This window comes from Gadus chalcogrammus, chromosome 9 (genome assembly GCF_026213295.1).
Source record: "Gadus chalcogrammus isolate NIFS_2021 chromosome 9, NIFS_Gcha_1.0, whole genome shotgun sequence".
In the NCBI taxonomy this organism is placed as follows: Eukaryota; Metazoa; Chordata; class Actinopteri; order Gadiformes; family Gadidae; genus Gadus; species Gadus chalcogrammus.
Window position 1 is genome coordinate 20,504,041 of NC_079420.1, and position 27,104 is coordinate 20,531,144.

The 27,104-nt window shown below is 44.8% G+C and overlaps 3 protein-coding genes across 5 annotated transcripts in view; 1 reads left to right on the forward strand and 2 right to left on the reverse strand.

The window, feature by feature from the left end:
• fkbp16 (FKBP prolyl isomerase 16) overlaps positions 1–11,238 on the forward strand; it is a 22,119-nt gene extending 10,881 nt beyond the window's left edge. For both annotated transcript variants that reach the window (XM_056599422.1, XM_056599421.1), the window contains exons 5-9: positions 6,231–6,448; positions 7,718–7,902; positions 8,262–8,339; positions 9,764–9,901; positions 9,986–11,238. In XM_056599422.1, the coding sequence (XP_056455397.1) occupies positions 6,231–6,448; positions 7,718–7,902; positions 8,262–8,339; positions 9,764–9,901; positions 9,986–10,072 (706 nt within the window). In that variant the 3' untranslated portion in view covers positions 10,073–11,238. The remainder of the gene's footprint in view (positions 1–6,230; positions 6,449–7,717; positions 7,903–8,261; positions 8,340–9,763; positions 9,902–9,985) is intronic.
• Positions 10,555–22,647, reverse strand: zgc:162879 (ras and EF-hand domain-containing protein). Its single transcript, XM_056599419.1, has 17 exons — positions 22,006–22,647; positions 21,720–21,872; positions 18,435–18,525; positions 17,896–17,991; positions 17,689–17,766; positions 17,323–17,438; positions 16,958–17,026; positions 14,768–14,852; positions 14,478–14,548; positions 13,441–13,642; positions 13,070–13,174; positions 12,493–12,628; positions 12,309–12,390; positions 12,087–12,201; positions 11,755–11,865; positions 11,555–11,631; positions 10,555–11,455 (listed from the first exon to the last, which is right to left on the reverse strand). The coding sequence occupies exons 1-17, from the start codon at positions 22,317–22,319 to the stop codon at positions 11,359–11,361; spliced, it is 1,998 nt and encodes a 665-aa protein (XP_056455394.1). The 5' UTR covers positions 22,320–22,647; the 3' UTR covers positions 10,555–11,358.
• A 661-nt stretch (positions 22,648–23,308) lies between these two features.
• The window catches only part of sema4ba (sema domain, immunoglobulin domain (Ig), transmembrane domain (TM) and short cytoplasmic domain, (semaphorin) 4Ba), a 33,444-nt gene continuing 29,648 nt past the window's right edge, over positions 23,309–27,104 (reverse strand). For both annotated transcript variants that reach the window (XM_056599418.1, XM_056599417.1), the window contains exons 14-15: positions 26,956–27,047; positions 23,309–26,715 (exon numbers count right to left, since the gene is read on the reverse strand). In XM_056599418.1, coding sequence (XP_056455393.1) covers positions 25,901–26,715; positions 26,956–27,047 — 907 coding nt within the window. In that variant the 3' untranslated portion in view covers positions 23,309–25,900. The remainder of the gene's footprint in view (positions 26,716–26,955; positions 27,048–27,104) is intronic.

Here is a 27,104-nt window from a genome sequence, read left to right on the forward strand (position 1 = left end):
TGATTATCATCCATTTTCCTGACATTTATTTCTCCTCTCAGAATGTCGTTTATTATTTACAAAGCTGTTTGTTGTCGCGTCAATGTCTGTTTCTATCTTTACGATCTTAAAGGGGTCCAAGGGTGAATTCTGCCAAACTTGTAGAAAGTATGATATCGTTCCTTCTTACTACATTTTAAATTATTTTTGCTGTTGACTCTGAATTGTTTATTAATACCCACTGAGGAAGTCTGCAATTATGAGTGGTATTGAAAAACGTCCATTTCTGAATTGGCTGTGACCAAGAAGGCTTTGAAGTTCAATCCTAAACAGCCATGGACTGGAGCTTGTTTGCTTCCTCTACTTTCCATCTGCCAAACTATAATAACTGTATCTAAACACCCTCCCTCTTGCTCGCAGCTGAGTGAACCTCCTTATGGACTGCAAATTGCCCTGCCCTGAGAAGCCTTAGCCGGGGTCATTCCTAGGGTCTTGTAGTTCTGTCTGAAAGCATGTTCCACTTCCTGTCAGGCACAGAACTCTGACCTCGGATTCTGATTCCTACCACAAAGCAAAACTTTTTTTGCAGCTTTTTACGAACGGTGTTGTTGCCTGGTCGACTCGGTGGTGCTGGAGGAATCGTGAAGGCAGAGATAACGCTTTTATTTCTTTCCACTCAGGCTCAGACGATTTCAAAAGAGCCAGTCCCAAATGCTTTCACAAGACAATTTACAGTACCCCTCCGGGACTTAGAAATGACCGTAATGTCAATACAGCGCCGCTGTGTGCAGTTAATGCCATTATGTGAGAGACCTGCAGAGAAACCAATAAATCAATTTCACTTGGCAAAATAGTCTTTAAGTGGAGCTAAAAGGACCTAAGACACAGCCTCGAATCAGCTTCCTCAAGCTGATCTATAACCCCAGTGTATATGGGAGGATTATCAACTCAATCAACTGAGCCCCACTTGTCCTTCTGATTACCGCAATGCATAGCTTTGCAGTGTACCAGTATATGGTATAGCGTACCCCTATAAAGCCAGGCATGTACAATGTATTTGGCCCAGGGCTAAGTTGATTTGTCCATCTCCATTTTAAACAGGCAGGAACACACCTGCTGTAGATTAAATGGGGAGCTCTGAGGAGTTGAAGCCCCACGATGGGGCCGGTAGCTAGCCTTGATCCCTGACACCCCCCACTGTCCTCTCCGCTTTATAGTTCCCCGTTGGAGGAGGGAAGGAAAACAAACAGTATGGAAAAACATGCATCATGGCAGCAGCGCTACGGTAAATCGCTGTACCCCCCCCCCCCTCTCCTCCTCCTCCCCTAGATGGCTGTTTTGCAGAAAATGTGGCGTATATTTTGTGGCATATGGGGGGGCGGCACATGGCGTTCCACCAGGATTAGGGATAAGCTCCTTTGAGTTGTTTGTAATTGTGTCATGTTCATCTATGGACGTAGAAAAACAGCAACAAGGCAGCATGAAACATCCAGGCAAAATATAAAGAATAATACAAAAAACACAAAAACAACGTCCTACTGCATGCCGTGCTGCTGATTGTAGCGCGTCACACGGCCAGACTTCTATTGGTGTCCTTACAGGCGAGCGTGACGCTCAGAGGCTGTTAAAGGTGCCGCGGTGACTGGGCTGCACATCCATAAACCTTAATGGGGAAGTTTGCGTTGCAGCAAAGTGTTGGTGCAGTTTATCAGCCGCCAGCGCCTGCTGCTCACGCCGGGTGAACGTGTAAGCTTTGATGAGGCCGCTTCATAAATCACAAACCAGGAAAATGTAAACATTCTGCCGGGGCTTATAATGAGGCTGTAGTATCACACACGAGTACCGTACTGAGGCGTAACGCGTTTGTTCTCATTGAAGCCTTTATCGATTAAGCCTTTTGGAGGCACAAAGCTGCACAGTCCATTATAATGTTTTGATATTAAACAACAAGGCATAAAACGATCTTTGACCCAGAATGTTGCTTTAACAGATACAAAGACAGCATTGAGTGGAATTCCTCGCATACAATCCAGAATGTTGTTTTTACAGAAATAGCATTCAGTGGAATTTCACCCATACAATTGAACTTGTTTCAAACAGGGTTATGCCAGAGGGCTATGCTTAGTTACACAACACATTCAACATAAGTGGTGTATGGTTCTGTTTACTTTATTCAACTGCATCTACAAATTGAGCCAATATTATTCATAATGTGTGGTAAACTTTCCAATTAAAATGACTTATTTGATGTTGAACTTGAATATTCCCCCGATGTAGCCCAAATCCATAATGAAAAGAAGAAGCCGTCTTGAGAAACCCTCCATGATAGGCTGCTTCCTTTAAACCTGTCCCGTCTCGCTGTGCTGGCAGATGAGGGGCCTCAGCTAATGCCTGGCTAATGTAATGCGCCATCTTCTCTAACCCAGCTTAACCATCCACTTTCGCTAGGCCCTGCCAGCTCCTGCAGTGCACATCTCTGTCCCTGATGTTGGCGAGATAAGCGTTCACACAGTGGGCCTTTAATTCCGTTTAGGGTCCCATGGTGACGTACAGCGTTTCTCCAGGGGATTAAAAAGTGTATGGATTAATACACCTACTTTACCTTTCCTGTGGCTTAACTGTCAAAGTTAGTTTTTTTATGATAATTCAGTCTTTCCGAGTCGTCCTTCAATTATTCCCCACAAAAGCATTTTCTAAACATTTTGATGTAGTTCGTACCCGTCCATGATAAAACATGCACGATTGGAAAAAAGGGTGTTTTGAACAGAGAATGGACCAAAAGGGTTTAGAGGACAACGGCATCATGGGACACGGCGGGTCTCAGGTTTCAGTCCCGTGGCGGTCAGGTCACTCGGTTCCACCAGATAGATGGGCTTGTCCCCTTGTCCCACTGACCAGCTTGTGTTTCCTGTCTGTACTTAAAACACACCCAGGGGGCTCATTGGCTAATCTGGCCGCTGCAGTGTTGTGCCGCGGCGCTAATCACCAGTGACCTCTTTAACACCATAAACCCATAGATCTGTCAACGTGTCTTCGCACTCAGCGCTCCACGGCCCTCCACTAATTACTTAATGGCTTTGACTCATCGCCCCGGCAACAGAGGCACACACTGGACTCTCCCCACCGTCCACCACCGCCACGCCCACTTTGGGCTTGTTTTCCTCGGCTGTGACTCCAGTGACTCTGCTCCGTGTAACCAGCGGCCCACCGCAGACGGGTCTGCTGTAAGAGCGCCCATCTCTCCCCCACTGATGGTCATGATATCACTCCACAAAAGGTCATCTGTTGAATCCTGCACGAGGAGGATTGCTTGTTGTCCTCAGAAATCGTTGCGCAAAGGGGGTATGGTTTTGAGCCGTCGAGCGGCGGAGCATGACCAACCACCCATAACAAACAGATCCTTCAGTCTGATGTGAAAGGTCTGGAGTGCGGCTATAGCTGTTAAGGCAGGGCTGTGGAGTGACTCAGCATTTCTCATCAGATGTGCTCCTTTAGTGACTCATGCTGAGCGCTCTCTCTGCCTTTTTCCAGGGTAAATAGAAAAATCAATGGCATGATGGTATAGGGTTCTGCCTTTCAATTATTCACAAGCCAAACACTACTTCACTGACTTTCCTGACATCTGTTTTTGTGGCCGATTTTGTACCTGGTATCACAACGTTCACTAGCTTATTTGCTTAAGAGTTAATATCAAGCTGTTTGAAACTGTGGATCTTTCATAGGGGTTTTCCTAAGTAGATGGCTGTTTTTCCTTTTAATTTTAATATCATAGAGAAGCTTCATTCACTTTCCGTTCTGCTCTTATACATAATGTTATAACACGTGTATGGTGAACCCACCTGGTGTAGGTGATTATTCCTTGGACATAATCAGTCAATATAGCACCTCTAGCACCACGGATCTGATTTTCATCTAATGACGTACACCGTTGCAAAAGATACTCAACGTTGCAAAAGATACTATACACAATGTTGCAAAAGATAAGCCACTTTCATGATTGGTCATAACCGCCTCAGACACACATATTAGATAATAAATTCAGACATACCTACTCTCATGTCCTCCTCTAGGCTGCAGTTTCAAACCGGCTTATCTGCATGCACCGTTCGCCTACACTTTTCACAATGAGTTACAATCCCGTAAGGTAAACGTAATCAGACAAGTGTGTTGAAAGTTATCCATATGAGCAGAACCATGGGCAACGGTGTCAGCATAGGCCTGATTGTAATTGTATGCATGGTTTGTTGTCAAACACTGAGCACTCTTATGTAACAGTCCGCCTGGGGGATGTGGAGAACACTTCCAGAATAGCTCAGGGGGAAATGAAAGGAGAGAGAATAACAAGTGGTGTCATGCTCAACGGTACGAGCGTGAGCACTGAGCGTCTCAAAACCAAGCAGAAGTGACCAGTATTTAGATTTATTTATTTACAGTTATTACATCTTTGCACTCTGAGCGTATGGCGGTCCCTGTGGAGCGTCGGTCTCAAGGTTGAACCCCCTGCTCCCCTACATCTCCCCAGTATTTGACCATGTTGTATCAAACCACAGCTCGCATACACTGCACCGAGAGGAGCCGTTGAGACGGACCTCTCTAAAGCCATGGGGCTTCATGCGCTGAACTCTTAGCATCTCTGAATGCCGCTACTCCCCACGGTCTCCACCCCGCCCTCACAGGAGACAAGCGGCGCTGGCTCGGGTTCCCAAGGCCATGGAGGTGGCCTTTGGGACCTGTATGCATCCTCTGGCAGCCAGTGTGTTCTCTATGGGGGGGGGAGGTGAAGCAGTAACCCGATGCGACCTGCTGACACAGCCACCCAGGGGCTTGGGCCGTGCAACCACGCTGTTGGCCGGTAGAAAGTTGTGTCATGGACGGGGAGCGGTTGAATCATTCAGGCGGGGACAGAGCTCTCCCCTGGTTTGGTATCGGCTTGCGTTCCAACAAGGAGTGGCTTGAAGCGTTGGCTCCGGCTCAGATCAGCCTGCCCTGAGTCTCAGATCTTGGCTTCGCTGAGCAGGCAAATGGGACATGGTCTTGCTTGGGGTTAAACTGCTGTGATGTAACAGAGCGTGTTTTACCTTTTGCTCACTGTAGCCATCCGTTATGACTAACCTTTGCTTGACACTTTTTTTCAGAGCAGCCATCAGTCTCTATATGACACTCTTTGCAATTAGGCACGTCTGGATAACGAAACCTGTCCAGCCACGGCTCATCCTGCCAGGGGCTTGTTTTACCCTGTAAACAAGAGGGGACACACAATGAAATGATGAAGGCTGGGAAAAAGGGACAAGATGCCATTTTAAGTGGAATCCATTTTTAAGTTAAAGAGTATTTTTTGTAGTACTGACTGAGCTCAGAGTATTGGCTGATTAATGAATTACATATTAATAAATACCAATCTTCAAGTGTAGCATTTTAACGACAAAAAGGTTGAAACAGTTAAGTAAGTCGGCTTGAGGATCTATTGGTATTGCCCGAAGAGTCTCTTCACCTCTTTCATCTTTGATGCTGAGGGCAATGAAGGAGTGATTGAGTTATGATGGGAGGAATTCATGAGGCACTGTGACTGATGATTAACTATGCCCTGTCAAGCATAGCACATCAGAATAGTAAGCTGAACATGTCTGCATATCTGTCTATCTGCCTGCCTGTCTGATAATCCATCCATTCATTAATTTCGGCATCTGCATATATGTGTTTGTGTGTGTGTGTGTGTGTGTGTGTGTGCGTATGTGTGTGCGTGCGTGTGTGTGTGCGTGTATGTGTGTGCATGTGTGTGTGTGCGTGCGTATGCGTGTGCGTGCATGTGTGTGCATGTGTGTGTCTGCGTGCGTATATGTGTGCGTGCGTGCATGTGCATGCGTGTGTGTGTGTGTGTGTGTGTGTGTGTGTGTGTGTGTGTGTGTGTGTGTGTGTGTGTGTGTGTGTGCATGTGTTTGCATGTGTGTGCATGTGTCTGTGTGTGTGTGTGTGTGTGTGTGTGTGTGTGTGCGTGCATGTGTTTGCATGTGTGTGCATGTGTGTGTGTGTGTGTGTGTGTGTGTGTGTGTGTGTGTGTGTGTGTGCATGTGTTTGCATGTGTGTGCATGTGTCTGTGTGTGTGTGTGTGTGTGTGTGTGTGTGTGTGTGTGTGTGTGTGTGTGTGTGTGTGTGTGTGTGTGTGTGTGCGTGCATGTGTTTGCATGTGTGTGCATGTGTGTGTGTGTGTGTGTGTGTGTGTGTGTGTGTGTGTGTGTGTGTGTGCGTGGCAGGGAGCCTGATATCCCCTCCTTGGCGCCCCTCCTGTACCAGCTGCAGGTGGAGGGGGTACAGGAGAAGCGAGACCCCCTGAGCCTGCCCATACCGGACCGCATCCGCATCGGCAACCAGAAGCGGGAGCGGGGGAACTTCCACTTCACGCGGGAGGAGTACCACATGGCCGCCAGGGCCTACCTGATGGCCCTGGACGTGCTCACCACCAGCGCCAGAGGTAAGCCCCAGGGCAGTGCTACGACCACACTGCTTTAATGCTAGGGGATTCAAGTGTTGTGATACGTCTATGGATTTCATGAGCAAGACACTTAACCCTAGCTCCTCCCAATGAGCTGTCTGACGCCTTGCGTGGTTGACTCGCACACCGGCAGTGTGTGAATTTGTCGCTTTGGATAAAACCTCCGGCTAAATGCCCTTAATGTAAACGTACATGTAAATTGATTTGGTGTCCATATCCTGTCAGGCGTATTTCAGTCAGAATGCCCTCAACCGCAGACGCACACACGGAGGCATGCACGCGCACGCACACAGCCAAATAGTGTTAGTGCAGTCAAATTCAAAAGTATGACATTGATTCATTTAGTTTATACTAGCCATCTTTTGTTCGGCATATACTATGCTACACACACTTACACACAACCACACCCACACCCACACCCACCCACACACACAGATACAGACTTAACCAGTTTTTTTCACAACAATCGCTACCTGCACTAATAACACTATCCTTATGCAGGCTCACAGCTCCACGCACTGACTAGCTGGGTCAGTATATTAGCTTAATTCCTTAATTCCTCCTCGTTTGTACTATTATTATTATTACCGCCCCGAATAATCACTTTAATCACAGAAACTGGCTGGACTCAAGAGGCTCATTTGATTTTCATTTGATTTCCCTGGTCTGGTTTAGAGATAATGCCATGGCTGGCTGCTCCAGATATGAATAATCATGGATCACTTGTTTGAATTCGTTGTTGAGTTCACTGAAGGAGGTAGGATTTCAGCATGTGGTGCACATCGTCTGTAGAGGATGTTGGCCATGACTGACGATGTGTCAGCAGCCTCCCTACACCTTATCCCCTTTTTTATTAATTGCCCCTTCCCTCCTTTGATTAGCTTGTGAATAAATGGATATGTCTGCTGCGCTCCACTTCTGTTACCCACTATCTTTGACACTTTTTCTTGGTCTCTTTAATTCAAGAATGGCGTGTGCACACAACTGTTAATATACCTTGTGCTTTTAGAAGGTTAGCTTTAAAGAGAGCATAGAGTCAAGTCAGCAACATAAAGCCAAATGTCATCCATCACTGTCCCTCACTGAAAGAGCGGTAACTCCTCAGAGCTTGTTTTATTCAATCTCATGAAGATGCCACTCCCTAAACTCCCAAAAAACGAGTCCAACGCTCCTTAATCCCTCGCTGCTACACAGGGCACCAAAACAAGCACAGCACACACACAGTACAGCCCCCCCCTGTTCCTCTAGACCCCAGCGAGGACGGCCTGGTGGAGGTGGAGGAGGAGGAGGTGCACGCCTACCGGGTGAAGTGCCTCAACAACCTGGCCGCCACACAGCTGAGATTGCAACAGCACAGCGAGGCCCTCCACACCAGCCGCGACGTGCTCTGCCTGGAGCCCAACAACGTCAAGGCCCTGTTCCGCACCGGGAAGGTGAGGGCCCCCCCTGCTCATCGATCACACGTTATTCATAGCGTTAGGCTTAACGGGGGGGGGGGAACCAACACCACGCGAGATCTCTGATCCAGAACCAATCCGAATCCCCGATGTTGAATTGGTTCGTACGAATACATGCCGTTGATCTAAAGAAAGCTAGAGAATGGTTCGGAGGTGAACTCAGTCTACTTTAGTCAAAGTGTTGTTTTCAAATGGCTTCTATTGGGGAGGCTACTCAGTGACGCATCAGCCTCCATCACAGCGACCACCGCTCTTGAGTTCCTCCTGCGTCAACACACGCTGTGACTCACCGGTCTCCTAGAAGACCGTGATGCTGACTCTCCCTCCCCCCTCAGCTGCTTTCTGATCAGGGGCAGTACCAAGAGGCGATGGACTTGCTGAAGAAGGCCTTGAAGCTGGAGCCTGCCACCAAGGTAAGCCTGCACCCTGCAACAGGCCGATGTCCCTTCCCAAATTAGAGAGACACATCCCCCTTTTCCACATATCTAAAATCTTGTCTTTGGACAACATTGCTTTCTTTAATGACAGAATGTAGGCCTACATATCTTGGACAAAGGTGTTGTCATATTTAAAGTTTCACTTACATAAGTATAGAGAGTTTTAGTTTTTTGGGGTTAACAGAACAAATTTGCAGTGTAAACCACGGATAGCTGATTATTGTAAGTATAAACTAATCTCCAAATAATGACATCAATATGGCATCCTCTTTAAAGTGGATTCGTTCATCCATAACCTTACTACATTAGGAGTAATTAAGTCTAACTCTACCTTAAGAACCTGTTCTTTCTTGTTTAGGTGTGCGCTATCTGCCAAAAACGGATTAGAAACTATCTGACATTTTTTACTAACAAATAATTACATGTCCCAACAAACGGTTCAAAACCTGTGTACGCCCATTCATTTATCCCTATACAAGTACATAATTAGATGTAGAATTATTTCTTTCTTATTTATATTTAATTATTTATGCCCTGTTCATCCAAGCCTTCCTGTTTGACGTTCCTGATCTCAGAGGCGCGTTCTGAATGTCAGCCCCCAGTCTAGACTCTAGACAAACTCAAAGATCTGCAGCCAGGGTAATTACACCCCTGTCTAAATGCTGCTTACAGCACTCTGGTTGGCTTTTTTTTTAATGGGTTTTATTTTTCGCCAGTATGTGGCTGGTGGAAAAAAGTACAAGAAAAAATGTATTGAAGATCAAAGTAGAGTTTTTAAATTGGCCTGGATTATGTATCAATTTTTCCATTTTATTTCTTTAGAATGGACCTTAATGGATGCTTTGAAAGCAAGAAAAACCTTCCATTTCAGTTTTCTATCAAAGGTTTAATACGTGTTCTGATAGTTTATCTATATTGGAAAAAAATAATCTACCTCATCTAGTCTGTCCAATTTTCAGTAGTTTTCATACCTCTGCTCCCCTCTGCTGGACTTCGTCAATACTGCAACAACACCTTTTGTACTGACAGGTTTTCCTCTAAATGCGTTTGTTTTTACCGCTCTCTGTCCTTCCAACAGGCCATCCATTTACCTGTGTCTGTCCGTCCAACAGGCCATCCATTTACCTGTCTGTCCGTCCAACAGGCCATCCATTTACCTGTCTGTCCGTCCAACAGGCCATCCATTTACCTGTCTGTCCGTCCAACAGGCCATCCATTTACCTGTCTGTCCGTCCAACAGGCCATCCATTTACCTGTCCGTCCGTCCAACAGGCCATCCATTTACCTGTCTGTCCGTCCAACAGGCCATCCATTTACCTGTCTGTCCGTCCAACAGGCCATCCATTTACCTGTCTGTCCGTCCAACAGGCCATCCATTTACCTGTCTGTCCGTCCAACAGGCCATCCATTTTGAGTTGTCTAAGCTGGTCCAAAGGCAGGCCGGTGACAGACCGATCGGTGAAGTGAGGACTAAAGCCATGCAGCTTCTCGGAGAGAACGTCAGGCCGTTCCTCATCCCGTCGGCGAAGAAACCCCCTGTAAGCAGCCATACTTTCTCATCAGTTCTCGTCAGTATAACCCGAGGAGGGCCGTGCCGCTGACTGTGTGTCCCCGTGTTCCAGGGTGTCTCATGGAAGCTGCTCCTTGGAGCGCTGGTGGTGGCCTTGGGCAGTCTAGTGACCTCCATCGTTCTGACGGCAAGGAACTGACGCCGTCTGTAGAGCTGAAGCGAAGCCCGACAACCGTCCAGCCCATGAATACACTGTAGATCGACAGCCATTGTCTGTGACTGGGAAGAAGGTGTGCAGACCCGGGGCACTGGGTAAGGGGCCACTGGGTTAGGGCCTGGGGACGGAGCCATGGCCAGAACAGGATCGTTTGTGTAGAAGAGGAATAGCATAAGGGCCACTGGGCTGTTTTTAAGTGGCTGGGGGACAATTTACAATTGGGGGACACTAAGTAACCATCAACATTAGTTAATACAGTAATAAGCATTAACCAAGTTAACTTCTGGTCTAGAAATCATTTACCAATGGTGTTCATTTATATATTATTTTATAGGGTTGAAAAGGGTTAGCATGAAGATTACATTATGAATAAATTATTACTAGTAAAGATGATCACCATTAGTAAATGATGACACCATTAACTAACTTAACTTTTAGTTTATGTCAGATCAAAGGTATTGCTCCTATTACTGTGTTAATTAATGTTGATTATTGCACCATAAACGTGTTATCAAGGGTTGTGAATATAACTTGAAACATTTTTACTCAAACATTCTTTTCCAGTATTGTTCTTTAATAGGTTCTGGTGACAGACAGCAGTATCCCTAACATTGCATTGCGTTCCAACTGAAAATGAAAGTGTTATCTCTGTAAATATTACAGTCATGTTAATGAGCTCATAAAGCAGAAGAGTTATTTATAATGTAGATCCATGTTTTTTTAAGTGCTAACTATAAACAGCTGAATTAAATTAATCTACCCCCCGGCATTGCATTGTAGCTGACATGATGCCAAAGATCATCCTTCTGCCTGGACACGTGTAACATCCATGCCCTAAAACACTGTCAATACTAAATAAATTAGCTCAATATGCTTAATAAAAACCGAAAGAAAACATGCATACCATGATTTTTCTTACCAGCAATTTATGTTCCTGTTTAACAAACTATCAAACCCAATCAGACAATATCAAAAGTAATTGAAGAAGCAAATGTTTATAAAATACAATGCACAAAAATATATATGTATATATTCCATTAAATAAGGACAAAACTACAGATACGTTTCACATTATCTACAGAGACAAATCATTAATGGTTGTATAAAATATATTGGCTTTAGAATCAGTTGTTCTTTAATATCACTTTTAACGATTTAAAACACTAAAATATAGGCAATAATAATAAAATGGAGGTAAAAAGGGGGTAGAATGGTTCTCTTTCCATGGCTTCACCCAGGAAAGTAAACAACGGCGCCCACACCCGGCGCTAACAGCAGTCATTCAGAGTCCTCTTGGGACTGCTCGAACTCAGTCGCACTTCCGACTCCGACTGATCACTCACTACGATCGTTTTCTTCACTTCTCTGTGGGACGGGGGGGGAACAAACAGATGAGCATTATCCATCGACTATAGCACACTTAAACACACAACACTTGACATGGTTTGGTTTCTCCGCCGCTACCTCGCCAAATGTAGCACCGCCTCAACTACGTTGGTTCCCTCTTTGGCGCTGGTTTCACAGAACAAGGCCCCGTACGCCTGGAAAAAGAGAGCGCACCGCATCTGCTCCGTTACCCCGAACCACGGCAATCAACCAGAGGCGGCCTACATGAATGAATGTCACTGGGTTGCCCTGGGAGACGCTGCTCCCGGTAAACCTACGCTGGCCAGCTTCTCTCCGTGGGCGGTGCTCACGCAGCCCGCCGGGCGCTCCTCCCGGAGGTCCACCTTGTTGCCGATGATGCACATTGGGATCTGCCCCTCCGTGGAGTCCTGTATGGACACGCCGCCGGTTATCAGGGTGCTGTCTCTCCCCCCCCCCCCCCCCCCCTTTAAAGTTGACATATTATACCACCAGGACATATTATACCACTAGGGATGTCAGAAGAGGCCGATTTTCAAAACGGCTTGTTACGGCTAATCACACTCACACCTGGGGGTATAATATCATCTGTCACCTTTTAAGCCTAGTCTCCGCCTCATCCTCCCCCTACCTGGATCTGCTCCATCCAGGCCCGGACGTTCAGGAAGCTGCTCTCAGACGTCACGTCGTAGAGCAGCAGAACGCCGTTGGCCTTCCTGAAGTAGGAGCGGGCGATGCAGCGGAACCTGGGGAACGGGCCGTCAGCACAGCTTTAGAATGGTCTGGTATCAGGGAGGTTTAATAGGCATCTCAAAACAACCGCACGGATCTGGAGGTTAGTTTGGGTCCTTGCCTCTCCTGGCCGGCCGTGTCCCATATCTGCAGGGTTGTCTTCTCTCCATCCACCAGCAGCTTCTTCATCTGGAAGTCCACCCCTGGGAGGAACACAGGTACCATACAACCGTCATCCATCCATGTCCATCGAGTGTACATGGACCCCCTGTGGTGCGCTGAGCAGGTGGGGTTCTGGTGCTCACCCAGCGTGGTCTGCATGTCGGTTCTGAACTCGTTAAGCGTGAGGCGCATCAGGAAGCTCGACTTCCCGGACCCTGCGTCTCCAGCTAGAACCAGGCGGTAGATTGGAGACGGCCCCTCTTCCTCCAGAACGTCCGGCTTTGTAGCGAGGTGACAATTAGATACACAGTGAGACAGACAGAGATGAGATCAATTAGATAGATGTATACACATAGCTACACACGCGCAAAGATGTGATAGATCGATTACAAAGATGAGACGGACAGAGAAACATCTGTCCAGACAGACGGACTATAGGTCTAGATCTGTATGTGATTTCAGGGAACCGGTGAAGAATCAGAAAGGTCTAAAAACAGTGTTGAAGCTCTGCCCAAGTGACAAGTGACACAAGGGATACAAAGCCCACCAGTGATATTCAGACCCATTCACTCATACGGGATTCAGTATGAACCAACACACGCCCTTCAGCCACACGTACCCCCGGGCCCTCCTAGGTCAGGGTCAGGGTGAGGGTGAGGGTGAGGGTCAGGGTGAGGGTCAGGGTCAGGGTCAGGGTCAGGGTCAGGGTTAGGGGTCTACCTTGGTGGAGAAGGCGGACAGGCGTCTCCGTAGGGACAGGGCGAGAGAGGACGAGCCCAGGGACGGAGGGATGGACATCGCAGCCTCAGATTTCACCTCTGATATCTAACATGTGACAGGAAGTTATATTATTAAAACAGTCTTTATCGGCATAGCGCCTCTGAAAACAAGAGCATAGAATCAGCAAGAATAAGAAAATATGAATTCATCAAGTAGAGGTTTGTATGGAAACATGAGTTGTGAAAGCCATTCGATGAAGTGGCTTTTAAGAAGTGATTCAAAAAGATGTCATGGATATGATGATGCAATGATGACAAAATGGATTCTAAATCAAGGGATCCATTCAGCGAGGTCCACGGCCCCGTCCGTACCTCCATGTCGGACTGGATATAGGAGTAGCTGTGGTGCACCGTCTCCATGGAGTCGTCGCTGTCCCCGTCGCTGTCCGAGGGCTCCACCAGGTCCTCGGGCTCCGCCGTGTCCTCGGGCATGGCCACGCCGCTGTCCAGGTACTTATCGGCCCAGCGGGCCACGTGCTGGTACGGAGGCGCTCCGGGTTGGCTCTGATCTGAGCTGCAGCCCCAACACACACACCTCAGTGGTTAACAGGTCTGCTGCTCGTCACTGCACCAGGTCAGGATGTAGAAGGATTTATTGTTTATTACTTCATCTTTCCGTCACACGATTCAATATTTTTATCGCGATTAATCACATAGTATTGGTGAGTTAACTCACGATTAATACATTTTTAAAATTCTATTTTGAATGCACTCTTATGTAAATTAAATGAGATTATCAAATGGAGTGACACATTATCATACATACCAAGTTATTTACTTGATAAGCAAAAACCAGACCAAGTGGTCTTGGTTCATTATGAAACTTACGGAACAACACAGATTTGGGATTTGTAAACAGGCAGTTAGTTAGTACAATTGTAAACCAACAGTTACTAAAGTGTAGTTAAATTCAAATAAGTAGCACCACAGATTTGGGCATTGTAATCAGGCAGTCACTTGCTGCAAGTGTAATTTAATGTAAAGTAAGTGGAACTAAGAACAAAATTAATTCTGATATGAATGTTTGCATTCTGTGGGCAAAACCTTTCAAAATCTCCGTAAAAAAACAAACGGTGCGGTATTGGCTTCATTTTTATTAATTATAATAAGATTGCGTAATGCATTATTATTGCAAAAATAACTATATTTAACGCATTAAATATAGTATTTAAAGCAACAGGCCTACTTTACGTACTAATATATATCTATATATATATAGATATATATTATACATATATATATATATATATATATGTATATATATATATATTACTCCTTAAAAAATCCATATTGATTGAGTGAGACTGGGTGTCTGCCCTAGTGGGTGAGTGCGTGTTTACACCACATACCTGCCATGATTGATTGTGCTTTGTCGAATGGGCTTCATTCGTCTGGCAGGGATTTCATTTTTGGGTGATAGCTGGATTGCACACATAGACACACATCACACAACACACACACACACACGTTTCAGAACTAGTTTCTCATTTGACTACCTTGTGGTGAGTTAATAATAGACCTAAAGTGGCTGTTCATAAGTGTTACTGGAAACTCCAATCCCTGTAGAAACACGTCATATGGGGCCAAACGTGTGCAGGAAGGAAGGCGTGCCCGCGGGTAACTGAAGACACGCTCTCACCCTCCTCTTGGTCGCCACCGCCGCCTCATTGGCCAACGCCGAGCGAAGACCGTCATTACTGTCGTACAGCTTTTTGTTCGTCTCCCTGGCCGTGCGGGAAGGAAACAGGAAGTCAAAAGAAGGACCAATGTTGTGTACTGAAGCAGGTCATTCATGTTTGATCCCATTCCCTTTCAGATTTAATGCTCCATGTTTGGGTTCATGGTTGTGTCATGAAAGTCATGTTACTAATTTACTACAGATTTTACCCTTGATTTGAATTATTGACCTTAAGAAGGTCTTATGTACCATTTTAACGGTCCTTATTTTATCAGGGTATCTGCAGGTTTCAGCAAGTCAAATTTAAGACTTTTTAAGACCTTTTTAATACCACCTTGAATGAAATTTAAGACCTTAAACCCACGATGGTGGGGGGGATCCCGCTGTATTACAACCCAAGCATAGCATGTGTGTCACTCAATGAGACTCATTCAAGTTTACTTTCTGTCTGTTTATTGAACATAAAGTGATACTCCAGGGCTCCAGACTAACTTTTTCCTTGGGTGCACTGGTGCGCCTACATTTTTAATTTGGGTATTTATGGTGCACCCAAGTTGTGAGTTGTTGAGAGGGGGGGGGGGGGGGGGGGACAGCGTCTGGGCCCCCGGGCAGTCGATATTTACGCCACTGATAATAATATTTTCACCATTAAATAAATGCCTTCAGTAAGACCTGGGGGGTATTCCACGAACCTCGTTGAACATACCCAGGCTTTCTTGGGAAAACCTGGCTCGACAGAGCCGCAACTCGCAATCACAGTTAAATGGTACCACGACGCTCACTTTAGATTAAATTAGTTGAACCAGGTTTTCCGCTTTAGGTTCAATGCGCGTTCACATAGAAGGGGCGTTTCTCGCGTCATTTGACTCACCCTTATGCAAAATAAATCGCGCAAGAGCGGTGTATTTCATCCAAGGCGAGCAATGTATTATTATGAACTCCTACGAGGAATTCAAAGTTCAAATCACAGCCAAGGGGAACACGGTTGCCCATAATATGGCTAGGGTGGCGTGCTGGCAAAAATAGCCGACCGTGTTAATTCGTCCGTGAAAAGATTCTGCATATTGTCTAAAAAATATAATGTATCATCATCCCTTTTACCCCCATATATGTGGGGCCCCATGAATTGCGAGCCCAAGTACCGGGAATGCACTTGATCTCCGACCCAATATCGGACTTGCACGTCAAGTTGCTTGCTTTTAGTGGCGTGGTTCAACGTCTCAAACGTCAAAACAAAATCAGCCTTGTTGACGCTGCAGATTAGCTCCTTTCGGATGAAAGGCGCTAGTCCGAAGCGAGTTATATACGCCGTTCTGTCCCTAACAGCAGTAAAGGTGCTCGCGATTTGAGAGTCAGGGAACATCAAACCGAAGAGATCTCCTATCCCCTCATTCAAGTTGTAGGACTGGTGCTTGACCACTGTGTTTAGAATCCACAACAACTCCGCTTTCAGTGTTGGTGTCGCACCAAATGCTACCCTCAGGTCAGTGCTAGCAGCGCGGACCGTCTGCGGCGGTGGCGCCGGGGCAGAGATGCAAAACGTAGAAATGGCTGGGGTCTGTGTGTGGCTCCTGGCAGAGGTTTTATGTTTTTGGCTCTGCATATGGCTGACGACAGCCTTAATCCCCATGGTGCCCGAGCTTGAATGTAGGCTACTTTTGCATGGAATGCATCTGGCCTGTTCTGGGTTGGCAACGGACGCTAGCCAACCTCGGAAACGGACGTCTTCCAGCCAACTGACGTTGAACTTTTTTGCAACCCATTGTTGCAGACTAGCTAGCAAGCGCGCAGACATCCGTTTATATATGCAGCTAGCAAGAAAGCAGCCTCTCTACATCTCCTTCCCGAAAAGTCCCGCGAGAAAAATAAAAAATTAAATAGCCCTGCCCCGACAAATTTAAGACCTCCCGAGTTATAAATTTAAGACCAGCATATGACATTTTTGACGAATTTAAGACTTTTTAAGGCCTTAAATTTAGAAAAATGAATTTAAGACTTTTTAAGACTTTTAAGACCTCCGCGGACACCCTGTTTATTCAAAGTGAAAACAGTCAATAGAGAAGGGTTTCCCCGAATATATTGACACAAACTAGAAATGAGGTTGTGTTACCAAGTATCAACATGCTAGAAAGGCAAACTTCAGGAACTTACTGCAGAGCCTGGATTTGATTTGTGTAAGACTGATACTCCTCAACCATCCTCTTCAGGTCATCTTGTTCTCTGGAAGATAAAACACTTTAATACAATATTACACTATTATTCAATACCACACACCCAATACATAATGGGACGACCAAACATATCAAAACAAAAGGGTTGAACCATCCAAACCAAAGCATCAAGGAACAAAAAATGATATCTAGTCTTGACATCAGGAACCTGATCCAGTCTCGACAACACAATGAGTAAAAGAACGAAAGCGGAAAGGTATCGTGTGGAGACAGGAGACCGGTTTGGCTGTTGTGGCATTCCTGCCAGTCCACACTTCTCCTGCCAGAGACGTCGCACTGCCCCACCTGTGATGCTGCAGCCCCTGGTCTGTGTACATGTTCTTCAGCTTGTCCAGCTCCAGATGCAGAACGGAGACGTCCGTCTGAGCCGCCAGCAGAGAGCTTTGCAGCCGCTCGTTCTCCTGACGATGAGACGCCTTCGGTTAGGAGACCAATTAGAGGGCCAGGACAGTCTAGTATAAATGTTTGCAGTCTGTCCGTAGACACCCATGCGCAAGATACCTAGCCTGCTCATAGATAAATCGGAGTGAACAGGCACTTTGGATAAACGTGAATGTAAATTGAATAAACAGTAGATGGATTGATGCTTCAATCAGAAAATTCAAGAGCAGCTAATGGAAACTTGGAAGACAAACTAAGAGCCACAACGACCTGTGTGAGCTCAAAGACGTTCCTCTCCAGCCGGGTCACATCGTCCTTCGTGCGGTCAAGTTTGGAGTCCTCTTGGCTCTGTTAGTTTCAACACGTTCAGCAAAACAAAGCGGGATTCACTTGAGACATGCACATCATCACAACCATTAGCCTCGCTAAATAAGACAAATCAATCACAATAAAATATCAAACGCGTATAAAAAGTACCTTCTTTAGTCTCTCCAGACTGGCATGGAGATCTGCCACCTGGTTGTCGTGCCTCCTCTGCATAGAGGCCACTATTTCCTCCATCTTCTTGTGCTCCTGAAAACATGACCCCCCCCCCCCCTCATGCGTCAAAAGTAGCTTGTCTATAGCCTTCAAGAGGGGCATTCAGCGGGCCATGGACAGAGAGCCTTTGTGAGCCAGGGAAGGGGGATCACACAGGGGCCTGCTTGTATTGCAGACATGCAGGTTCCTCTGTTGATGCGGGCAACACTACAACACCGCCATGTTCAGTCCCTGTTCGGCAGGGAAGCTAGCAACCCTTCAGACCCCTCCCCTCATTTACAATGAATGACAAACATTTAGAATAAATCACTAACATTTATGATGACCTAACTTATCACTGATAATAACATAACTCATATTTTCAAGCCTATTGCTTTGATTACACTTTGTCAAAAACATATGTCCCATGTAACCAGTATCAGCAAACGTCCACACAAACTCCCACAATACCAGTCTATAGTAATGGCTTCACCCACCTGGTCTCTGACACGCAGTTCCACCGCAGCAAGTTGCTTCTGGAGATCTTCCTCAAGCTCTTCCAGCTGACTTGTGTTCATGTCCTCTGTGCTGTACAACCATGGAATAGCTTTGGTTTATTATCGTTCGTCTCTACCAGGCAATAGAAAAAGGCAGCTTTCCTCAACAATCCTTTCTAGGTTGCCCCTATCATCTTACATCAAGGATCAGTATTAAAACCATTAGACAGTTGAACGCTTTACCTGCATTCTCTTGACGTCTTAAGAAGATATGGACATATTCTATGCGTACGACTTTAAACACTGTCGTAGTAAACACTTTGCTTGTCCGGGTGACAGCCAGGCTGTCAGAGGGCGTGATCTTGGAACGTCGTCAACATTCCCCTGTTACCCAATTCAAAAAACACCTCAAGCAGCCTCAGGCAGGATTTGCAGAACAATAACATCGCCCTTAGGATGAGGTTTAGCTTGATGTCTACGATTTAAAATGCAAGCGGTTAATAATGTGTGAGTGAATGGGAAAAATATGAATGAGATCAAGTGAGAGGATATTCCCTACAGTAGAGGGGGAGGTGGAGAGGAAAAGGCGGACAGAGCATTTAAGTGTTCTACTTCCTTGAGTCAGAGTGATTGGCAGCTCTTCGGCAAGACTTGTGCTTAATGAAGCAGAAAAATAAAGAAGGACAAACAATAAGAAAAATTCCAACTCCAAGGCTCTATAAAATTTCCTTTCAGGACATGGTAGCAAAGATATCTCTTGAACCTCTGAGTCGATTTTTGAACCAATTTCTGAAAATTTGACTCTTTATATGAAAGATCATGGGCATTTTCAGTTAATCATCACAATTTGTCTTGTTTTGCCGGATTGTTACCCTCTGGCCATTGGAACAAGCTTTGTGACAGTGCCTAATGATTAAAATGCAATGCTCTTTTTTATGTTGGTTCTTCTAGTTGAAAGTCCGACTGAAATGGCATAAACTCAAGAGAATGGCAAAATGTAACAAGCGGGGAAATAATCTCACTGAAACTTCACAGAATCTGTGTTGCTTAACATTCCATAAAACTGTTCATTCATAAGTAATTCAGTTTATTCCAAAAGGAAAAACCGCAAGTTTGATTGCTTTTAAGTGTGTCGGCCTAACATTAACCAGTAATTAGCCTATGTAGCTTATGCTTGTATCATATTTAAACAAGTTAATGACAAAGAAGCTGAAAACACACAACGATCCTCGAACAAAGCACACAAGACGTATAGCAGGACAGTCCGACCAGTAATTACTTGTCTAACTACAGTTAGACAAGTAATTACTGCAAAATAGGAGTTTATTAGTGTATTCTATGCACAAACATATGGAAGCACATTTCTTCCAAAGGGTTGAATCAAGAAAGGATCCTATAAATCATTATGATGAGAAACCTTCTAGAAATATTGAAACCTTCTACAAATATCTCAAACTAATGACTTGATCTCAAATGATTGATACCTTCTCAAAATAAGGACTAAATGGGCGTCCATATGCTTTGAAAATGACTTCAGAAATATGTAATTGTTGCCCAGGAAATAAGCAATTATGTAACACTACACTACACCAATGCAAATAGGGATTTATCCAATAGTAGCCTGGTCCTACCAGACTCTCGTACTTCATTTAATTTGCACAGAGAGTCTGGACCTACTCAATTGACACACGTTAACTCACTTGAAGGCGGGTGTCGGTTGAAGTTAAAAACTACTGGATCTGCCCAGTGCCACTCTGGATCTGCCATTGTTCTCAGCCACTCCCTCCGTTTGCTGATTGGACTCAGAAAATTTGGACGGAGAAAACCCACTAACATACGCAGACCCAGACCTAGTCCTGAAGGGAAATGCAAATTGAGCGGAAGTACGTAGGCGGGCCGAACCAGGCTAATCCAATAGGGCTTGAGCATCAGAATGAATGTCATTTTTTGTTGGCAATTCCCCAATACGTTTGTGATGCCTGGAGAGATTTGAAGTAATGTCAAATGTTTAATAAACGTAAATATAGCGTAACCCAGGTCAAACAAAACGCTGTTTTGCCACTTCGCACATGGGAAACCCTGTGGCAGTTTCAAACACAACAATGTCTCCCCATAATGACAAATCATTCCATGATTAATGACTAAACCATGACCAAAAAACCATTACTAATAACAAGCCTATGCTCCTATACTAATAAAATGGAGGCTGTCATTGCAATGCTATTGCTTTTATTAATGGAATAAATTTTATATACAGCCTATAATAATTGCTGACGCAGATCTGTTCCAGGATTGTCCCAGGATGTTATCCCTGAATGTGGGGGTAGCGTGAAGCAGGCTGTTCAAGCACCTGTGGAACAGTGAAATAGGATCCAGCAGGTCTAGTTGGAGTAACAGTAGTATAACCTTTAAGAGCTGATCCGGAAAGCACTGCACAGCCATTTGTGATATTCACAGCCTGGATCAGTATTATAGTGGAGTCAACCTTTGGGCAAATATTGAGAAAGCTTCTCATTACATGGCGATACAGTATGCCTAAGTCATTATTAAAGGGTTCTCACTAGCTGGAGATACAAAGTCATCATTTTCATAAAGTTTCTCATTATCTTGTAATACTGCGTAATTATTTTAAGCCACTTTGTCAATATTTTGAGAAAGTTTCTCATTAGTTTGAGATGCCAAGTCCTTTTTTGTAGCTACTAAGTCAATATTGAGATATAGTAACTCGTTATTGGTAGATGGGTTCTCATGCTAATGACTTACAGGATATTTTGGTATGGAATGAGCTTCCACACCAACATGCAACCTAAACCTGAAAAACCATGCAGCTATTCAACCATTTAGATTATGTGAGATCGGTCCAGATGCAAATAATAATGTAACATGGTCAAAAGTGGAATACATTTAATAAAAAGTATTGAAAACAACTGTCCAAACTGTATTGTCACTGTCATTCCTCCATCCAATATAAAGTATATCCTTGCAGTCACTAATGTATACCTATAAAAGATCAAATAAATCAGGGACAGGTCTTGTTAGGCTTGGTTCATGACAGGAGAGCTTTCTTACGTCATTAAACCAGGATACACGCTTTATTGACTGTAAAGGAAGTGGCAGCCACACAGGTGGATACAACTAGTTCCAAAGTTGTGAATGGAAGTCGATAGTTTAAATAGTCCATAAAGTACTATTGAGACACCAAGTCGACATTGACGGTTCCAAGATGACAATGTAATGCCACACCGTACACTTTCAGACCTGCTGTTGTTTTAAAGAAGATCTCACCGTTTGAGGCTGGTCTCCAGCTGTGTAGTTTCCATCTTGTGGTCGATGCTCTCGCTGATCAGAGAGTTGATGACCACCTCGTAGTGCGTCAGCAGAGGGCTGTTAGAGGAGTCCACTATAGCCTGATACAACCCCGACAGCTTGGTCCTCAGGCTTCGGGGAACACAAAACAATCACTTACAATCACAATAAGTATAATGTATAAGTAGCTCGATACCCGACTACGGATTCTGGTTAAAACTATTCTTGTAATAAAAGGTTTATTGTGTATCCCAAGATGTCCTACCTTTCAGAGAGCAGCGGGATCGCATCGTTCCTGTCCAGGAATTCGTCCCAGGGACAGATCTGACCGTGGGACGACTCGACGGCGGCGAACGAGGACAGGTCCAACGTTTCCGACACCTCTTGGAACTTGGATGAGAAGCTGGTGTAGTTTATATATCCATCTCTGTCCGCGTCGAACTTGTTAAACAAAGTTTTAATCTCGTTTTCGGGTACGTGAAGTTCTCGGCACACCACGGTGAAGTCCTCATATTCGATGTCGCCCGATTTGTTGACATCGCATGCTGAAAATAGTCTCTGTAGGCTAGGTACGTCCATTGTGCTGCATTCAAACTAGCTATACATGTAAATATTAAAATACCATGGTGGTCTAGGCATAAACTTCTCGGATAGACGGGGTGCTATTACGCGCGTCAGGTGAGCGCGTCCGCGGGGGGTAGCACTGTGCACACATGCCTGTGATTAACCGCTAGTTGCGCCTCAGTCCCGCCTCTGATTGGCTGAGAAACTCACGTCGCATATCACCCATTTGTCAACAGACACAGTTACATTTACGCACAAGGTCAGTATATATCATTATTCAAAAAGTGATATTAGTTTATCTTAGTTTAACTTTCTTCCCAATCACTTCGCATTTAAGGTTAAAGTATAGGCTTATGTTATGTGTGTATAACCAGCAACAGGTTGCTGGTTATACTGCCCTAGGCTCCACCTCTCTGTTTGTCTTCAGGGTGTGAGGTGTGCGTGTACGCTTATCTAACTTTGTCCAGGGTTTTTTTGTAGTTACAGTAGGCCTGCGTTCGCAGGTGAAAATACAACCCTATAATATATATTGCAGGTTATGCTCAACAAATTTACGCAAGTATTTTATATCGTTTTTACTGGTGCATTTTAAGTTTTTTTTTTTTATGATTGAGAAGAATTCAGATACCTAATATCAATACCTTATCTCATTAAAACAAATGAACTCCACCTGCTATCCACATAATGCGCATATGTGTTGTTGACCATAGGTTGGACGCTCTGTGCTGAAACTAAATGATGCCGCGATGTGATGATGACGCTGAAACACGTCATTGCGTTTCATAGTAGCGTATGACCATGCGTACGCCGATGGCCATATGTATTCAACAAGCTTGAGATATCTTACTATTAGGAAGCTATGGTCGCCCAGAGCCATTTGCTGATCTCTTTTAACAGCTCTGTGGTAGCCTATTTCAAACGCAGTTCTGGTCAGTTGCCACAAGGGGGAACTGATGAGAACACAATAAGGAAATGAAACATATATATAGCAATTTAATCTTTATTTGAAAAATTAAAATAAAGTGCTTTTATATACAGTACAATAAAAAATAAAAACAAACAGCAGTGATGTATATTACAAAAATACAATTCACAATATTTTTTTACATTGGCAGCTGAATTTACAATACTTTTTTCTTTTTTTTCTTTTTACATCAAAAACATTTCTTATAATACATTTTGACCAATCTGAGCAATTTGCACAGGCACAAACAGAAAGCTTGGCTAGTGGTCATATACGAGAAAGTAGGCAATGATACTGCAAAAACGCTGGCTTTCAGAGTGCCTATGTTAGAAACTATGAAGGCAGATTCGTTTTATTTTTTTAAAAGCACTACTGTACATCTTTGACTAAATAACTAACATTTATTGTTCTGTTCTTGGCAAAATTATTATTGTTCCAATGACAACCACTACAGTAAAGCTGCCATGTATTATTATTAATCATATTATTCATTAATACTAATGTATTATCATCGTAATTATTATTTGTAACAGTCTTTCAAAAGTACATGTGTTTTTGTTGTTGATGTTGTGTTTCAGTCATAACATGTCCCATCATTGAAAGCTGTACAATTTGTTTTTGCTTTTACGCAAACTCAATTTCATTTATTGTGTTATACTTCAAAATAAAGCCAGTGGTTATTTTCCTGTGCTACACTTCAAAGAATTCAACCCCTGCCCTGACGAACCAACTGTAAAAAACACAACGCAAATCCTTTTCAACATTGTTCAAAATATCAATTTTCTGCCGTGCTTTGGCCAATCATGTCAGAACGTGATTCTGCAGCCGTTAGAGTATCTAGTATCTATGCCCATGGTGCTGATTTAATGGTTTTTGTATTTCAGGAGGCACATATTATGATTATTACATTTTACTTAAAGGCATCACACAATTTCCCATAGGCAGGTTTGGTGCCAAATTGAAAACCCAGCCAAACTAAGGCTTGTTTGAAAGTATGTGCAAAATCAATGCATTAAATTGTTCAAAATAACTTTTTTGTATAATTGAATATGCTGTTGTTTTTGTAAAATAAAATAAAACAATAACTAATGTAATCTTTAATAATACTCAACACTATGTGACTGGTCTTTGGAGTAATGAATAACACGTTGAACATGATTACCAATCATAATGATAACAAAGGATGTGTTAGGCTGAATTCAAACATTGTGACAGAGAATAGCTGTTTTTACCACTAAAAGTAGGAACAAAAATTGTATCTATGAACTATTATTTTCTTTAAGGCAGTAGATTTATTTGCTGTTGTTTTAATGATGCCTGGAATTTCATTGTCATTGTACCTGTCATTCTAGAAATTCTTAGTGACTGAAGTGTTCCAGCAAAACAATTATCCATGAACCCACATCTTTACTATCATCATATAATCTTCCTCAAACATTTAAAACATTATAATGACCAGCGCTCTGTGTGTGTGTGTGTGTGTGTGTGTGTGTGTGTGTGTGTGTGTGTGTGTGTGTGTGTGTGTGTGTGTGTGTGTGTGTGTGTGTGTGTGTGTGTGTGTGTGTGTGTGTGTGTGTGTGTATGTGTGTGAGGGTTGGGGGGGGGGGGCATCAACATTCCTCTATACAACTCCCATGTGCTTGCAGTCTCAAGGTGAGGTTCACCCCACTTCACATTGTTTACTTTGCATAGTCTGCCTGTTTGGTGAACAACAGCATAATACCTGGAATGGGGTTATTCCCTTTCTCACATTATTGAAGGAAAAGCTTGACCAAAATCACCGGCATTTTACATACCTATACAAACAACACTATGAAGCCAAATGTATTGAAGTCCAAATTTTCCAATATGTTTTTCTTTGTTGGAAATATCCTCAAATTGTTAAGCAACTCATGGAGAAAAATGCCCCATTCTTTCTTAGCATGTGCTCATTTGTGCTTTCTTTCTTATCAGAACAAATGGTCCCTTGATTTATATCAAAGAGAAAGCGATGACATACCATACCATGGCTGCACAGGTATGTAAAGAAATGTGTTTTTTCTCTTCATAAAACTCCAGGCAAAAGTGTTTTTTGTGGATTGTGTGCATTGAACTCCCGAAGGGTTCATGGTGAACAGCTCCTGTGAAATACAGGATCTAAATGGGCTCTGGGTCTTTTGAAGGTCTTTTCAAAGCTCCAACACTCATCTGTCCTTTCAAAGCATTACAAGAGGTTGATTTGGACGGACATGTAATGCTAAGAACTGTTAGAAATCCAAGAAGGATCGCGTAGGACAGCCTCCTCTCTGTATTCACAACGCTGTTTGAGGGTTGTGGAAATGCTTCACAAGTCTGGAGGCAAACCCGCATGTGAGTGCATTTGAAAAAAATAAGCATTTGTGTAAAAGTAACAAAAGGAAATGTGTATGGATCACAGAAACAAACTCAGGAGACAAAAAGTGCAAAAGGCTGTGTTATAAAAATGACGGCCGTGTGGAGTTTGAAGCTATTCAGTGTCCTGTTCTGTTCTCTAGGGTGTGCTTGTCGTTTTTTCCCCACAAGTGCTCGCAAAAAGTCTCCTTTCTGTTTGGGGCTCACCGGGTCGGTCACTGCACACGCAAGGGTGCGCCCCGCGTTAAATCCGCATCGAACCTCACACAATGGAGTCTTTGATCTCGGAGCCCAGCCTGACGCGCGGCCGAGGGCTGATGGGCGACACCGCCACGTGGCTCTCCTTCACGTTCAGGGGCCTGCTCTCCGACTCCGAGAAGCTCTTGCTGTTCTCCGGGGAGGAGCACTCGTGCTGCGGCGTGCTGCAGATGTAGTTGTCGTTGAGCGTGTGGTAGCCCTTGTGGTCCGGCGCGGCCACGGCCGCCGGCGAGCTGCCGTTGAGCGGCAGGCTCTCGGCGGGCTTCCCCGCGACCCTCTGCGGCGGCGGCAGCATCTTCTTCTTCTTCTGCTGCATGGCGGGACACTCGCCCTCCTTCAGCATGGACTTCATGCGGTCGCGGTTCCTGTACACCACGAACAGGGAGAACACGAGCAGGGAGAAGGCCAGCAGGGCGCACACCACGATCAGCTCGTTCCAGTAGGTCTTGGTGCTCTGCAGCGAGCGGCTCTCCCCCTGCACGACCACCGTCTCCCCGCGGGGCGGCGCCGAGGTCACGGGCCGGCCCGCTGCCGGCGGTGGCGGCGGCTGCGGCGTGGTGTTCTCCCGCTTGGCCTCGCCGCGCACGCAGTAGTTGGCCAGCAGCTGCTTGAAGCCCTCCTCCACCGACCAGCAGACGTAGGTGTCCTGGCGGTCGGCCTGCGCCACCACCACCAGCCCGCCCTCCGGGCTGGGGTAGTGGAAGTGGCCCGCCGTCTCGCCGTGCTCCCAGCGCCGCTGGGCCAGGTTGGAGCGCAGCTTGCAGGGCAGCACCTTGAAGGTGTTGGCCGGGATGATGATCGCCTGGCAGGGGGTCGCCTCTTTGGACCGGGGGGGGAGATCAGGAAACATTATAAATAAGAACCTTTCACTGTCTTTTAATTAAAATAAATTACAAGAACCGATTTTGAAAAAGATTCAGCTCGACTAGAATGCGATGCTTGAGATTATAACTCAACAAACTGAAGTGATGAGGTCATTGGTAGTTTTCATGTAATTTAATTTATGTGAGTGAATGAAAGATAAAAGCTAGATGCCAGAGTGACAGGGTCCCAGCTTACGTGTCGGCGGAGGTCTAGCGAACCGCGGGCTGGGCACGCTCCTGTTGCAAATGGCTGACGTGTCGGCGTCATCCACATCCTGCTGCCAAACACTGAACACACACAGACATTGCAGTCAACAAGCTCCCCAAAGTATAGCCGACTGAGCT

Excerpts from the sequence above, each read along its gene's own strand:
- zgc:162879 (XM_056599419.1), bottom strand. The coding sequence starts at position 22,319 with ATGGACGTACCTAGCCTACAGAGACTATTTTCAGCATGCGATGTCAAC. Across the intron at positions 17,992-18,434 it reads AACTGCGTGTCAGAGACCAG|GAGCACAAGAAGATGGAGGA; the intron begins GTGGGTGAAGCC and ends TCATGTTTTCAG. Across the intron at positions 11,866-12,086 it reads CCTGGATGGAGCAGATCCAG|GACTCCACGGAGGGGCAGAT; the intron begins GTAGGGGGAGGA and ends GTGTCCATACAG.